General features: G+C 47.6%; 1 protein-coding gene across 1 annotated transcript in view; it reads left to right on the plus strand.

Annotated features, from left to right (window-relative positions):
• The first annotated feature begins 956 nt into the window (after positions 1 to 956).
• GALNT15 (polypeptide N-acetylgalactosaminyltransferase 15) overlaps positions 957 to 16,973 on the plus strand; it is a 48,694-nt gene continuing 32,677 nt past the window's right edge. The window contains exons 1-2 of the mRNA XM_069088428.1: positions 957 to 2,123; positions 13,822 to 13,988. Coding sequence (XP_068944529.1) covers positions 1,552 to 2,123; positions 13,822 to 13,988 — 739 coding nt within the window. The 5' untranslated portion in view covers positions 957 to 1,551. The remainder of the gene's footprint in view (positions 2,124 to 13,821; positions 13,989 to 16,973) is intronic.

Raw genomic sequence — 16,973 nt, forward strand, 5'->3', positions numbered from 1 at the left:
AGGAATTCAGAGAAACCTAGGAGGATTTATCTGAACTGATCCAGAGATAAGCAGACCCAATAGACCAGTCTACATAATTACTCCAACGTGTAAATGAAAAAGAAGTCAAATTCTGTATCATTGGAAAACATCCTGAAAATGATCTCTGGGGACAAATAATGGGGCATAACTCTTATTTCTGCAGAAATGTGGGGATTACAAGGGCAGAACACTGTCCGTCATGACCACTGGACTCACTGTTTCTGCTTTACTGTTTTTATTCATTACAAGGCATGGCTGCAGGGGGAGGAAGAGTTGGCAATATCCAGAAATGAATGGGACGTAAAACCAAAGGCATCAATAAAATTTACTTTTTTTCAAAAAACTGTTCTTTTTTTGATTGATTGCCATAAGCATAGTGGGGCACAGCTTATCATGGTAGACCCCAATAAATACACATGTGCATACACAAAGTACTTGGGAAAGTCCCAGGTCCTAAGTATGCAGTTAAACAATCACCCCCACCTCCTGGGGGTGCTGCAGACTTTTTTATAACGGAAGGGACATCACCTCCCACCTCCTGGGGGTGCTGAAGGCTTTCTATAATGGGAGGGAGGTCACCCCACCTTTTGGAGGTACTGTCAGACTTTCTATAACAGAACAGTGATCACCCCCACCTCCTGGGGATGCTGCAGACTTTCTGTAACAGGAGGGGGAGGAGAGAAATATAGGGGAGAGTAGCAAGGAAAAACTTCCTCTGTAAGTCCTGGAAGGAAAAGCAATCCATTCTAGAAAGAGATTGTAATCTGGATTCCTGAGTTGTTCCTGTTTTGATCTGCTCTTGGCATAGTCCCTGCTTTCATTTTCTCCAGAAGTCAGGCTCTGCAGAGTTGGGATAGGCCAAGGAACAGTGAGGGCATTAGGACCGAGAGAAAGACACCCACTTTGCTCTGTATTATGTCTGGCAAAAGGCTCCCTGACTGAGTGCGGGAGTTATGTGTGAAAGAAAGTCAGGGGCTGACTCGTTTACATCTGTTGATCTGACCTGACTTGCAGCATCAAAACAGGGAACCGCGGCTGTCAAAGCTGTTTGGGAGAAGGACCAACCAGCTCACCCCAGGCAGCTATTAGCAACTTGGCCAGTGCAGGAAAACACAGTGGAAAAAGCAATTGGGAAAGATGGACTGATCATTTTAAAAACTATTTGCAGGATAAAGAAAAGGGGCCAAAGCAGTGGTGGTGGGAGGCGTGGGTGGGCAGGGCGATCTGAGCGTAGGTCAGCACCAGGGGGCTTATGCACAGTTAACAGCTACTTTGCAGAGGAGTGCAGGGTTCAAGCTTTGTGCCCAGTGAGAGCCAAGGCGTCTGTGGCCAGCAGGTACCACAGCAGATGTTGGAGGGAGGCGTGAGACCATTAACCATTAATGTAGTGACAGGCATGTGTCTTGGGGGAGGAGGCACCAGGAGCTCAGCTGGAAGCCACCTGGCCTGGGGGCCGCTTAAGCAAGCATCTGACAGAGACCTCTGAGACAGGACGAACATGACCTGCTGGCCCGGGGGACCTTCTGCAACATGCTCCTGAGGAGACGCTCCAGAGCGGGCCCCCGCAGGCTGCAGTTTCTGGCGGTGGTGTTGATGCTGGGATGCTTACTGGTGATGGTGACCGTGCTGCACCCGCCGCCCCAGGACCTCTTCAGGGATCCCTCGGCCCAGGCTGAGAAGCCCAGCCCTCAAGTGGGGTATCAGGTGGACTTTGGCAAACCCCAGGACTGGGTGCTGGAGACTGAGGAAGAGAGTCAGGAGTATTACCCCCTGGAGGGCCTGGCCCCCTTCATCTCCTTGAGGGAGGATGAGCTCCTGATGGCAGTGGCCTCCCCCAGGGACAGGAGGAACCAGAGCCGGACCAGGAGGAGAGGCAGCTACCGGCTGGTCAAGCAGCAGGGCAGGAGGCTGGAGGAGGGAGCCCTGGACAGACCCGCCTTGCCCTGGGGGGCCGAGACGGAGACTCTCTCCCTGACAGACTCCGATGCAGATGATGGGGAAGGGCAGCTAGATACGTTTGGACTGGACACGTACGGCTTCAATGAAGCCCTAAGCCAGCAGATCTCTTTGCGCAGGGAGCTGCCTGAGGTCCGCAATCCTCTGTAAGTAAGTCTCTGCCTCCCTCTCCTGCCCCCTACCTCCCCTGCTCGGAAGAAGAGGGCATCCTTCAGAATTCTCTCCACCCCTTCCATCCCTCCCCCACGGAGGATTCCTTATCTCTATCCAACCCTGAGCTATCCTTCCCCTACCTCTGCTCCTCCTCCTTCCCACCGACTCTGGGAGGCAAGAACCGAAAGGGACCAGCTAGTCCCACCCCTGCGTTTTACAGACGGGCAAACTGAGGCCCAATCCCTTGCCAGCAGTCTGAATAGCAGAGCCAGAGCTTTAATGCAGGTCCTCTGGCTTCCAATCCTGTACCCTTTCTACACTATCCTAGATCTGGGCTCACGGGAGGCTGGTGCACTGAAGCAAAGCTCCTCTATCCACCCCTGCTGTCCATGGAGAGCAGAAAAAGCTGTTTCATCAGGCTTGCTTCATCTGCTAAAGCCTTGCCCACACTGGGCAGCTGAGCATACAGAAAAGGCTAGGTTGGGAATGAGAAACCTTCTTGCCCTGTCTTCCTTCTGGTTCCTAAGGCAGAACCCCAGTATCCCAGATTTTGATTCCAGTTGTCCCCAACAGAGCACATGTCTTTGTAAGTCTCTTTCCTCAGCTTTTTTATAAAAGCCGGGGCTTAGATGTGGTGATTTCTAAGATTCTCCTCCCTCCTGGGAAATTCTATGTCTTTAGCAATTGAATACATTTGGCTCTTACTGTCGTTAGTTGAGGTTTTTTTTTTTTTGATAGACAGTGAGTCACAGGAGATAGAATGCCAAATTTGGAAACAGGGGGAGCTGGGTTCAAATCTCGACTCTACTGCTTATTAGCTATGCGACCATGGGGAAATCACTTTATATCAGATGCCTCATCCGTAAAATGGGGAAAACAAAATATGTGATATCCATCTCACTGGACTGCTGTGAGGCTGAAACAAAACAGGAAACGAAAAAGGGCTTTATAGATCAAAAGGTGAGACATAGCCAAGTGCACAAAGACCTGGATCCAAGTCTATGTGACCCCTGGAGAGCTGCCAGTCAGATCAGGAGAGAGAGTTTCCACACTGGGAGTTCCCCCACACTGATGAAATCACAAGTCTGGATGAAAAAGAAAGTGCTATATAAATACCAGATGTCATTGGGAAAGATGGAATAATAATCTTTATTACTCATTATTGATCAGAAGTATCAAAAAAAAAATGGCAGTCCTATTCCAAGGACACTCAGTGATGGAGTGTTTGCCAGATCTCAGTGACTCAGGAGCCTGACAACATTCCCAGGGGCAAGTTCTGAATGCAGAGGCATAAGCCCAAGTGCTCCAGGCCCAGAGAGGTGACTCTGCCCTGCCCAACTGACCCTGTGGAACGGCCCTTAGCTGGAGAGCGAGAGCAAGGCAGGTGGGATAACTGACCCTAGACTTGGAGCTTTCTAGTGCTGTCCCTCCAACCACCCATCTGTCATCTATCTACCTGTCTGTCTGTCTATCAATCATCTTTCTATCTACCTCCCTATCACGGATCTATCTTTCTATCATGTATTTCTATCTCCCCTTATAATACAATTAGCCCAGAACCAAGAGCCTTATGAAGAGGAGAAAGACAATGTTTTAACTGAGAACCTCCACCAGGGCCCTGGCTTCAGTTCCCTTCTTGGTCACTAAGCAGCTGTGAGGCTTCAGGCACAGCACCTCTTCCACTGTGCCTCGGTCTCCTCAGCTGTAAAACAAGGGGGTTGCACTAGATGACCTCCAGGGCCTCTTTGGATGTCCTGGAGCCAGAAAGACCTGAATTCAAATCAGGCTTCAGACTCACACTAGCTATGTGACCCTGGGCAAATCACCACCCTTGTCTACCTCAGTTTCCCCATCTGTATGGGTATAATAATAGCACCTATTTTGCAAGGTTGATGTAAGGATAAAATGAGATAATATTTGTAAAAAGTGCTTAGCACATGGCCCGACACATAGTAGGTGCTACAGAAATACTTGTTCCCTTCCCTCCCCTGCCTCCCTTTGAACAGTAAATCCCTGCTTATCTGATCCTGTGAGTGACACTTGTCCTCAAAGCACAGTTAGAGTTTTCCAGAGGGCTCCAACCAACCCATCATTTGGTGTTGCATCGTGAGGGGTGTGTGTGTGTGCGTGTGTGTGTGTGTGTGTGTGTGTGTGTGTGACAGGGAGGGAGAGAGACAGACAGAAGGAGAGGAAGAGAGAGGGGGAGAGAAAGGGAGGGAGAAGGAAAAGGAGAGAGAGAAGAGGAAGGGAGAGGGGGAGAGAGAGAGAGAGAGAAAGAAGAGGGAGGGAGAAAGAAAGAGAGGGAGACAGACAGAAAGACAGAGAAGGAGAAGGGCGGAAGGGAGGGAGAGAGACAGAGACAGAGAAGAGAGGAAGAGAAAGAGAGAGAGAGAAGGAGGGAGGGAGAGAGCACGCAAGTCCTCCGTCCCAACTGGGGGAATCCCAGGCAGAGCTGCAGTCCACAGTGGGTTCAGTGGTTTCACAAAGCTTCCCGTCTGAATTGGGCTGTGAGAGTGGGGTGGGGGCGGGGGTATCTGAGACTATTTCCCCCTCGGCCTGTAGTCCTGCATCCCCGGGCGGCCAGCAGAACTGGCCGCTTTTGGCCACTTTCCCCAAGTGCTCTGCTCCCTTAGCCAGGAAGGCTGGAGGCCCTTGGTCATTTCCCAAGGTTTGTGGTGCCCTCTGCTGGCATAAGGACATAAAAAGGACAACCTAGCCATCACCTGCCTGAGAGAAGGAGATAGAGGTGAGGCCAGGCTGAAAGCCTCTGGACAGGCCACTCACTGATGCTGCCAAGGGGCCCAGAGGGAGGGTGCAGGAGGCCAGGAGAAGAGCGTGACATAAGCAGCACTTCCTTTTAGACAAATAACTTGTAAATCTTAAAACAATTACTAAATTTAAATGTTTATATATTTAATATCAGGAAATCGCTCTCTCCCAGAGCAATTAGGTCAGTCAGCGGACATTTACTGAACGCCTGCTCTGTTTCCAGTACCTTGCTAGACGCCAAGGATACGTATCAGTCCACAAGCATTGATGAAGCACCTACTATGGGCCAAGTGCCACCAAATTCCGGGATCCAAAGAACAAAACAGTCCCTGCCTTCAAGGACTTGCCGTTACTCGTGTGCGGGGGAAAGGTTTGAAGCCTCTGGGGACAGCAGCCCCAGGAAGCACCATCTTAAAGCTAGCCTAAGGTCCCCAGGTCCTCTAGGTGAATCCAGGGGGAAGTACACGAATTTGGCCCCTTCTAGTTCTTCCCCACTGTACAAATGAAGACACTGAGGCCAAGGGATGTGTGGTGACTTAGCTAAGGCTGGAGCTGGGAACAAACACAGTCTTTTTCATAGTCAGTCCAAAACCCCTTCCACCACCTCTTAGCATATGGTAGCGATCACCAGCATGGGACCATGCAGGGTGGAGTGTCTGACATAAATCTCAGCCTATCAGGAAGACGATGCCGGGCCACTACTCCCTTCCAGTTAAAAGCGAACAAAGTACACAGGCTACCTAACACCCCTACATTTGGGTAAATGCCAAGTGGCCCGCTGGGGCAGTCTGGTCCTGGGACAATCCTCCTTCTAACACATTGCACAGAGCAACCCCTTCCCCACTTGGGCTTGGAACATCCAGGATGGACTTTCACATATTCTCCTTCAAAATCCTGGATGCACCTCTTCTCTGAAGACTTTCCAGAGATGTCCTGCTTCATTCACCGCAGTAACATACCTGTCCAATCCTGCCTACCTCATTCATAAGTGTTTATTAAATACCTACTATGTGCAACGCACTGAGCTAGGTACTGGGGACATAAAGATGAACAATGGCAAGCCCTCCGAGGCCTTGGTGTAGTGGATAAAGGGCCAGAGTTTGGAGAGATAAGGGGTATGGGAAGCCAAGCTAAGAAAACCAGTTCAAGTCCCACCTTCCATGATTCCAGGTAATTCTCTAAAACTGTAAACAGCAAATAAGGTGGTGATCTACACTGGGGGACAGAGTTTTCTTTCCTAGGAGTTCTCTATATTAACGAATTCTCAGGACCAGTCCCTATCCCTCTCCTTTGCAGTCTGAAAGAACTGAGTTTAAATCCTGTCTCTGATACATACCTGCCATGTGAGGACCAAATAAAATAATGCAGATAAAGTGCTTTTCTCCCCTCAAAGCGTTACATTCATCATTATAAAGACGTTCACTGTTCTTATATACAGCGATACTTGTTACTGCTGTTATTTATAACTCCATGTCAGCTGCATTTGTTACTATTGTGATTCCTGGGTGGGGGGAGCCCAGAGAATGCACAGAAATGTAGAATATGAGGCAGACAGTGATGGCCATGTGCTCTGGGAAAATCTACAGAGGAGACAAGCACTTTAGTCACAACAGGAGCCAGTGAGGTGATGGATGTCACAGGGCCACAGATGAGCCAAGAGTTAGTGAAGACGCATGAGGTCACTGTGGTCTAGCCTGGAATGCTTCATGGAGGAGGGGATACTTGACTTGGGCTGGAGGAAGAAACCAGAGCAGCTGGGAAGCTACCCTCAAGTATCAGGCCCTCAGACGTCCTCCTCTGCACAACTGCGGCCGTGTCAGCAGAGAGGGCTGCTTCTGTCTCTGATGCTTATGTTTGTGGTTTGTGGGCTCCAGCATTATCCTCAAAATACCAGGAGAAGGCAGGAAGGTCTCCCAGCAAGGCAGTATGGTACTGTAGGAGGAGCCTGCTTCAGAGTCAGAGGGCCTGCGGCTCTATGGGGCCTTGGGCACACTCCCCTGGGCTGGTCTTCGTGGCCTCTGAAGGCCTTTCCAGCCATCACTCTGTGATCCATGCTGGAGGGCCATGAACAATAGGGGCCCAGGATAGGCAGGCATGGACGAGGCATGATCTCTGTCTCTGATGAGATCTCACAGGAGCATTTAGAATACACACACACACACACACACATATATACATTGTGTGTGTGTGTGTGTGTGTGTGTATACTGTCCCATCAGTTCTAGGGGACATGGAGCTGGTGAGAATGGTGGTGGTTGGGACACCTAGGCCAAGAGCCCTTTCTTGTTCCTCCAGGGCCTCCCTACCCTCAGCTCTTGGATCTGTCCTTGGTGAAAAAGGAGAAGACGGATGATTGTATTGAGATTCCTTTGCTTTGCCCCACCTCCTTCCCCAGCGAGGCAGAACTCAGAAAGTCCTTGGCAGCTTGGTTATACTGGGGAGGCTGAGGGTCCTGACTGGACAGTTCCGTTCAGATCCAAGTGAGGTTAAAGCATGAATCAGCCCATCCCGACTGTCCTGGACAGCCTGAGCTAGAAAACAAAACCAGGACCTGATGCTGAGGGGGCTGGGTGAGAACAGGGTATCAGGAATGCAGAGTGCCAGTGACCCCCTCCTGGTTTCCCAGTCCAGCCAGCTCAAGAAAGGGAAAACAACGCCAGCACATATACACACTCTGGGTCCCCCTGAGGACCAGCTGGCAGGGAGAGCAGTGAGGTCATGGAGACCAGCCCCTCCCACTGTCCCGCCCTAGATTAGTCCTCAGAGAACAAACCTTTAACTCGACATACATTCATCCAATTAGAAAATATCTGTAAATCACTTAGCAGAATATACAGGACAGTTTTCCTCCTTTCCTTTATTAAGCCTTGACAGTAGACAGACTATGATGCTTGGCTCTTGGGAACAATTGAACGAATGAAGTCTTGATAAGAAACCAAGCGTGGCTTCATGAAGCTTTGCTGTTGTAGAGTCGTGTCCGACTCTTGGTGACCCCATTTGGGGTTCTATTGGTAGAGATACTGGAGTCATTTTGCTCTTTCCTTCTCTAGTTCATTTTACGATGAAGAAACTGAGACAAACAGGTTAAGTGACTTGTCCAGGGTCACACAGCTAGTAGCTGTCCGAGGTTACATTTGACCTCAGGTCTTCCACACTCCAAAGTCAGCTATGCTACCATGCTTCCAGTAGCCCAGCTTCATAAAAGCATCACTGCTGACTTTGTTCTTAGTCGCCCTCCACAGCCAGTTGCTAGACCTTGTGGATTCTGCCTCTCATGGTGATGATGACAATGTTGAGGCCTGTCAGGCTCTCTCTCCTCTGTCCCAAACCCTGACTTTGTCTATATTTGCCTTCACTCATCTGTGTGCACATTGTCCAGAGAGTGGGAGCTTCCTGAGGGCAGGGGCGACTTTATTCTTGTCATTCCCCAGCACTAGTATGTCGCCAGGCAGTTAGCAAAGGAACTAAATTCAATTAAATGTTGTTGAATTAAACTGTTGACTCGAATTACACGAAGAGGGAGAGCCAGCAAGAGACTTGGGCTAAAATCTTAGCTTCTGCCCTTGATGTCTGTGTGACCAGGAATCATCTTGGTCTGCTCATCTCTAAAATGGGGCTAATATTATTATATGTATGTATTATATATTATTAATGTCATTAGACCTGCCTTATCAAGTTGTTGGGATCTCAAGCCTTTGTAAACCTGAAAGCACCATAGATGTGGGTGTTGTATGATGATAATTACACTCATTTATTGTGGCAAATTAGCAAAAAAGGATCGCAAGAAACAGTGATTAATAAAGGTGAATTCACTGAGTTCATTACTCAGTCGAAGTCAACACTTACTTGCTGTGTGCTCCAGGGTGAATCACCTATCTGGAAAATGCAGATGATAGAACCTGCTTGTCCTCTCAGGGCTGCTGAGGGGCCGGCTGAGCTCTCACCCTGTGAGCATGGGTGTTCTCTGGAGGACACATGCCCTCTACATCCAGGGTGCAGGTAACTTCCAGTTCTCTGTGAATGAATTATCCCCTTTGCAGGTGATACAAGGAAAACCTCCTCCAGCCCCCCATCCAGCTGGCTCCCCAACAGCCAACAGCAGGGCTTTTCCAGGGAAGGGCCAGAGCCTGGATAAGTGTGAACATGGCAGAGCACATGGGTGTGTCTCTGGCTAATCCAAGGCCATTGGATCTGGAGGCTGAGCATTATTTTTGTACCAGCTGGATATCTTCTCTCTGTTAGGTTATCAAGAATTTCTCTCCACCTGGAGATATATGATATTGTGATGACTGTTGCCAGCTCTCACATATAGATGCCAGGGGAGGCCATGGTAGAGATCTAACTCAGTGCCTACTGTGTGCAAAGCTCTTTGCCGGGTCTGGCTTTATAAGATCACAGTTCCTGTCTGTTGGACTGATATCATATTAAATATATAATAACAATAGTCTAGGACAGTAAAACAAAGCAAAATTATACAGTCAAATTATACCAGTCAACAATCAATATAACTATTATTTTTGTTCTTAGTCTCATCTTAAATTTAATGATGATAATGATGAGTCAGCAAGGCTTAGTGGTTAGAAAGCCAGAATTAAGAGTTAAGAAGAAATGGGTTCAAGCCTTGCCCCTGACCTACACTGGTTGTATGACCCTGGACAAGTCACTTAACCTTTCAATGTCCCAGGCAACTCTCTAAGATACTGCTGATCAGCACAGGTGAAGGATGTTTCCTCATTAGGAGCTCCCTCCACCAATGAACTCACAGGATTAGACCAAAAACATAGGTAGAATTATTTATCCCCCAAAAGTCTTACTCCGATGACCCATGGTGTCAGATAATATTTATAAAGTGCTTATTAAGGGGCAGCCAGGTGGCTCAGCGAGTAAGAGCACTGGCTCCAGTGTCGGGATGACCTGGGGATCAAATCCAGGCTCAGATACTTAGCACCACACCCAGAAATAACTGGCCGTGTAACCTTGAGCAAGTTACTTAACCCCGATTGCTTTAAAAAAAAATAAAGTGCTTATTAGCACAAAGTAGGCACTTAATAACTGTTTATTCCATTCCACGGTGGTGTGGAGGTGACCCTAGGCTCTGCAAGGCCTGATCTAGCAGGTTCTTCCATGCTGAAATGACTTCAAAGATGGCAGCACTAGCAAGAGACTCTGCTTGCTTTCAGATAACTGGCCTCACTAAGTATGGGGAGGGTCATCACCAGCAGTCTGGACAAGTGTGGATGAATTCTTTGGTCATGGCAACTCCCTCTCTTCCAAAAAAGAAAAACAAATCAAAATAAGTATTAATAATAGCTCACTCGTGTGCTTTAAGACTCGCAAAACACTTCACATTATTGCATTTTATCCTCACAATAATCCTATGAAATGGATGCTCTCATCATCCCCATTTTGCTGCTGAGGAAATGGAGGCTGAGTGAGGTTTAAATGACTTGCCCAGGGTCACACAACTAGCAAATTTCTGAGGCAGGATTTGAACTCAGGTCCTCCTGTTTCTAAGCCCAAGACTCTCTATTCACTGTACCACAGAGCTGACCTAAAATGGGTCCCAGTTCCACGTGGCCCTCTTCTGTTTCTACAGTGACTGTAACAGAAATACTCCATTTGAATATAATTATCCTTTTTATTTTTTGGACTGACCCTGGGGAAGGGAATTCTTAGTGAGGAAACTCCCTTTAACAATGCAGAACTACTACTTGTAGCTTTATCAAGTCATGTAGGGGCACCAAGGAACCTCAGTATTTCTGGTCCCTCTTCATGGCCACCTGTCCAGTTTGGGGAGAATGGACAACAGTTCACACACACAGGAATGTTGGTGTGGGGAGTGATCGGTCACTTTGTTTTTTCTGATAAAGAAATTTCCACCTAGAGAGAGCTTGTGGGCCTAGTCTGGGGTTACAGGTTGTCTTAGCTCTTTCAAAGTCCTGGGAAGGGCAGGGGGCGTCCATCCACGGCCCATAACAAACCCTGGCACCCTGTACACTACCATACAGTTATTGTAGCTCATGGAACAGCAGGTTTCTCAGTTGCAGAATAAAAGCGTTTTTCCGAGAACCACCAGAGTTTCCCAGTCAATTTACTGGTCCAGGGGGAAGCTCATAAAAGTCCCAAGCCCAAACATGGCTCTTTGTTTTGGGTTTGCCTCTTTTCCCATAACCTTTCATTCCAAATACACAAAGGAGGCTACCCTCCCAGTTACATGTATGATAGACCCTAAATATTCAGTTCACAAGATCACAGAATTGGAGCTAGAAGGGGCTTCAGAGGCCTTCTGGTCTAGCGCTCTCATTTTATAGAGGACGCAGCCAGTGTCCAGAGGTTAAGTGACTCGTCCCAGGTCACAAAAGTAGTAAGTAACAAAGGTAGGATTTGAAACCTGGTCTTGGAACTCTAAAACCATGGCTATTTCTAGAACACTAAATTCATTTCAGGTCAACACATATTTATTAAGAGCCTGTTACATGCAAAGTACTGAGGGCCCAGGGACGTAAACAAAGCAGTCCCTTCCCTGAAGGAGTTTACATTATAAAAGACACTTTTCTCCCCTGTCCCCTCCACCACTCCCACCCCCTCCTTTCCCATCACACGCACAATGGCATTCACCATCTGACTGCTCATTGGAAATACTCAGGTTGCCTCTAAACCTCATGAGAATTGTGTGTTTAAGAGCCCAGTAGGACATAGGAAGCCTAGTTTTGACACCATTCTCATGTTCCCTGCCCTTTCTCGTGTCAACAAGCATCATTTTATGCATGCTTACAAAGCTGGGGAAGCCCCTGTTCTGCAGATGACACCCCCACTCCCCCCAATCCCCCTCAAAAGAATCCAAACACATTGACACCTCATTTCAGCCCTACCTGGAACCACAGTGAGAAGCTTCATGCAGTCCATCCCTGACTGGGCCTGCCTCCCATTCACATCACCCTGCCAGATACAAAATAATAAACCTCTGGCTTCTCTTAAAAGGTTCTAATAGGCCACGAGACACGGCTGCCTGCCAGACTTCTGTTTGTAATATTTAGCTCCCTGGTCCAGAATCATGTCAAGCAGCTTCATGATCACACACAAACCACAAACCAGGTTCGCCCAGAGTACAGATGCTTCTCCCCAAGACGCCGAGTTCTGAGGCTTTCCACTCCCTCCTGCTAATGATTCCCTAGTCTCATGGAAAGGGACCAGACTCACCACCTTGAAAATGATGTTGTCTGCTTCTAGCCAGGGATTGCTCTGTTGTGCACTGGCTGGAGAAGCCCCGTCTTGGAGAAGGCTTGCCAACAGCTTTCAAAACTCCCACAGGCCAACAATAGTTCTAGGCAGCCTGCTGTGCCCCAGCCCCACTGACCTCCTCACCATTGTATAGTGGGAGGAGAGTGTGGACTTTGGAGTCAGAGGACCCAGGTTCAAATCGTGCCTCTGTGCTTACTACCTAGGCAAAATTAGACCAGTCAGTCAAGCTAGGGAATTTAATTTAAATAGGAAGTTCCTAGGACTCAGTTTCCTGTAAAATCAAGGGGTTAGCCTAAATGGACCAGCTCCTGAATACATCTCATGATCTCAATCTCACTGTTTCCTGTCTCCCTGGACAAAGAGAGCACAAGCATCTCTTTGCTGAAAGCATGCTCCCACGTAGAAAAAATCTAATGAAAAATCAAGCACAGAGATACCTGATGATTTTCATATATTCATATATATTCCTGTAGCACTTGAAGGTTGGCAAAGTGCTATACATATGTAACCACTTGGTGGAGCTGTTGGCAGGGTTTGGAGGGTTAAGATGGTAAGTGAAAGGAAGAGGTCTTCTTCTTTCCTCTTACTCCCACCTTTGGAATGTGGGATGTGACCACTCTTCTCAGAGAGAGTTACAGGGTAGGAAACAAATCTCAGATCCAGTTTTAATTCTGCTTTGAATTCTTCATAAAAAATTATTAATAATCAAAATCATAAAGTTCTCCACTCTTGCAAGCTAGGATTTAAAAAAGAAAGAAAGAACCCCTAGCTATTTTAGACAAAGGGATCAGACCTCTTTTCCTTTTGATACCCATCTCAACCATTTACTAGTTACACTGAAGTCAAGTTGTTCACAAATTATGGCCAGTCGCAACTTAATATCAAAGGGAAAATAGTTTCTAAGGTACTATGAAAAATCACAAATTAGAAACAACTTAAGGAATGGGAAAATCTTGTAGTAAAATGCCTGCACTATAAATGTGGGGTGAGGGAGGCAGGAGAGGAAAGAAGGGAGATCAATTAGACACTTCACCAGTCCATTCCATCTAACACCCCTCTTTGGGATTTGAAGATACTAGCAGAAAATAATGCTATCTGCCCAGAATCAGTGAAGTTAGGTCTCTGAGTCACTCCCAGGTCCAGGAGAAAAGCACCTTTCAAATGCATCCCCTCCTCCCACCCCACCCACTTTTTTTGTTTGTTTGTTTATGGAACAAATCAATGAATTCCAGCTCAACCTTCAGAGAAGTAACTAGGGTTATATCTATCTGCATTATCTCATTTGATTCCCTATAGCAACCCTGTGAAGGTGATACCAGAGCAAGAACTCAACCATTTTTGTGTCATGGACCCCTTTTTGTCAGGCTGGTGAAGCCTATGAACTCCTTCTCAGAATAATGTTTTCAAATGCATAAAATAAAAGATATAAGATTATCAAGTAAGCAAATGATATTGAAGTGCCATTATCTCTCTCTCTCTCTCTCTCTCTCTCTCTATCTATCTTTTTAAAGTTCATGGGTCCCAGGTTAAGAACCTCTGCTACACCCAAAGAAGGCAAAGACATAATCTAGGGTAGCCCCATCCTGAGCCAGGAGAATGTGCTCATTCTCTCTGGAAAGTCGTTCTCAGGCCTCTCACTCTTGGTTCTACTTTTCTTTCCCCATCATCCCCTGACCCCTAGGTGTCTACAGCAGGACTATGGTGACAATCTGCCCACAGCCAGTGTCATCATCTGCTTTCACGACGAGGCCTGGTCTACCCTCCTCAGAACTGTGCACAGTGTCTTGGACACAACTCCCAGACCCTTTCTCAAGGAGATTATTCTTGTTGATGACCTCAGCCAACAAGGTAGGGGAACCCCCCAAAACCCCTGCCCGCCCACAGCTGCCAATTTTTCTCTTAAAGTCTAAGGCTTTGGGTCCCAGGGAGGGCAGTGGGTGGGGAAGTTCAGAAGTTATTGGTGAGCATGGGCAAACTAGTGATGGTGTAGCCTAGTGGAAAGGCTGCTTTGCCAAGACTCAGGGTTCTAGTTCTATCACCAACTCTCTTTGTGGCTTTGGGCAAGGTACATAATTGCTTTGTGCCTCATTTTCTCCTCCCTGTAAAAAAAATACACTCTAAGGGCAGAGACAGTATGGAACAGTGGAAGAGAAGGACAAATTTGTAGTAAGAGGACCTCACTCCTCCACTTAGTATTTGTGTGACCTTGAACAAGTCACACTTTGGGTCCCAGCATTTTTTGGGAGGGGATCCCCCCTAAAGTGATTCAGTTGAAAACTCCCTGTGCCAATGCAGAACAGCTGCTCCTCTGTGGCCTCATATGAGTCATGGTCTCCTTATAGTTTTATACAGAGAGGCTTGGGCTTTGGGAGATTAAGTTACTTGCCTGTGTGGCCCTGGGCAAGTCACTTAACCCTGTTTGTCTCAGTTTCCTCATCTGTAAAATGAACTGAAGGAAATGGCAAACCACTCCAGTATCTTTGCCAGGAAAACCCCAAGGAGGAGGGGGATCATGGAGAGTCAGCCTCAGTTTCCTAATCAATAAAATAAGGGGGTTAGACTAAGTGGCCTGAAGACTGTCCAGCTCTCTACAACTCGAGCCTGTGAACTTGCAGAGATCTTAGGGTAAAACTAGTTTCCATTTTGTTAGTATTTTCTTCCTACTAACAAACTTGGGAGACAGGCAGTATTAGAATTTTTGTCATTTTTTAAAAGAACATAATCAGATAGTGACATACTTAATGTAGCTAAAGGGCTGAAAAAACTACCAAGCAACAAAAGCCAGCCACACAGTAGAAGGGGGTTTTCCGGAGGCCAGACCTGGCTCTCTACTCCACCGCCTGCTTACCTGCCGTTAGTTTCTGACCAATGAAATCAGAGCCTCAGTTTGCCCAAGTCTAAAGGTCCCTGCCAGCTCTGGGGCAGTGACCCCAGAGCCCTCCTTCCTCTCAGGGCTGTTGTGAGGTGAAAGTGAGGGAGTATTTGTAAAGCACTCCGTAAATCTCAAAGCCTGTAGGAAGGCCACTATGGTCATGCTACTGGTAGTATTTCAGGTCTCTCTCACAAGGTTCTTGAGCAGATCCAAAGAAATGACACGAGTTAAAATGCAAATACAAAATACAGTCCTACCCCTGCTTAGCTAGAGAGCAGTCCTCTGACAATTTAACCATTCCACAGCACAGAACTCTCCCTCCTCCCCAGTTTCCTTCGGGCCCCCCACCACAAAAAAGGCCTTGCCAAGGCAGAAGAAAGGGGCAATGTTTGCCTCAGCGGAGGACACGATCATGGCCTTCACGCGATGCTTGAATGAACCGAGAGCTGCCTGTAGAAAACCAATGATAACACTAATAACCTAACATCTGTACAGCACCGTACAGCACAGGCACTGAGCTAAGTGCTTCACAAACACCATCACATGATCAGGCACCACTATTATCACCCCCCACTTTTACAGGCGAGGAAACTGAGGAACAGAGAGGTTGAGTGACCTGCCAGCAGAGTTTACAGGGCGGAGGACTTAGGGTCAACATGTGGAGGAGCTCCTAGCAGTTACTCTAAGAATGTAATGGCACACCTTGGAAAAGCAGTGAGCTCAGGCAGCCAGGTGGTGCAGTGGACAGAGTGCCATGCCTGGAGTCAGAAGGACCTGAGTTCAAATCCGGCCTCAGACACTTACTAGCTGTGTGACCTTAGGCAAGTCACTTGGCCCTGATTGCCTCCAAAAGAAAAAAGAAAAGAAGTAAGCTCCCCGAGGCTGGAGGTAGGCAAGCCCAGGCTGCACAAGAAGAGTGGAGGAGTAAGACTGTGGCTTTAGTATAGATCTGAATATCCCGAGGGACTCCAGAGGCCATCTGGTCCAATCCATCCCTGAACAAAAGTCCCCTCCACAACATATCCCATGAGAGGTCAGCCTTGCTTGAAGGCCTCTAGTGAGGGGGAGCCAGCCCAATGTTGGCTCAGGGGAGCTGGTTGTTAAATGTTCACGGTGAGCACTTATACCTTGGAAATCAGCGAAAGCTACACATCCAGGTTTAATTTCTTGTTTTGTTGACAGTCTAGGTTTAAGAAAACCACAGAGAAAATGTTAATAATTGAACTTAAACTTAAAAGTGTGTTGTGCCTTTTTGGAGAGCCAGTTGTTAAACATCTACCAGCACACCCTGGGGAGAAATCCATCACCTCTGAAACAGCTGTCATAAAACTCAGGCACTTTGGTATTTAGCTCCCCAGGTGGGTCATTATTGGCTCCGTTTTCACAGGCTCTTATAATAAGCTTGTTTCCCTGGTTTCTGAATTCCTAGCAGCCAGCGAGGGCAGGACTTGTGAAAGACAGATGCAATAATAAAGAAAAACTGGAGGAGGCCAGTCGACTAAAAAGTAGATAAATCCTGTACCCCTGCACAGGACAGGAGGCACAATGTGGGGTCCTCGGACCTGGGCCTAAACACCAGCTCTGATACTTACATGATATGTGTGAATTTGGGAACCTCTCTGGGCCTCCATTTGCTCCTCTGTAAAATGGGGGAGTTGGACCAAATGACCAGCAGGGAAGGAGGATGATCCTCCGATAAAGGGTGGCACAGGCCTCTTCTTTGTAGCACAGAGGCCCAGCATTGCCAAAGGTAAGGAGCAGCATCTGGGTCCCCAAAGAGGAGCTCTGTTCATGTTCCACATAGACCTGGGGCCTTCTCAAGTAACTGGCCAGATCTCGGATCAAGCTCAGACCACAAAACTGGGGCTCAATAAATACCTTTTTTTCTTTCCTTCCTTCCTTCCTTCCTTCCTTCCTTCCTTCCTTCCTTCCTTCCTTCCTTCCTTCCTTCCTTCCTTCCT

This window comes from Petaurus breviceps, unplaced genomic scaffold, assembly GCF_028583685.1.
Source record: "Petaurus breviceps papuanus isolate PSGF00001 unplaced genomic scaffold, PetGlider_PUasm1.0 185, whole genome shotgun sequence".
Classification (NCBI taxonomy): Eukaryota; Metazoa; Chordata; class Mammalia; order Diprotodontia; family Petauridae; genus Petaurus; species Petaurus breviceps.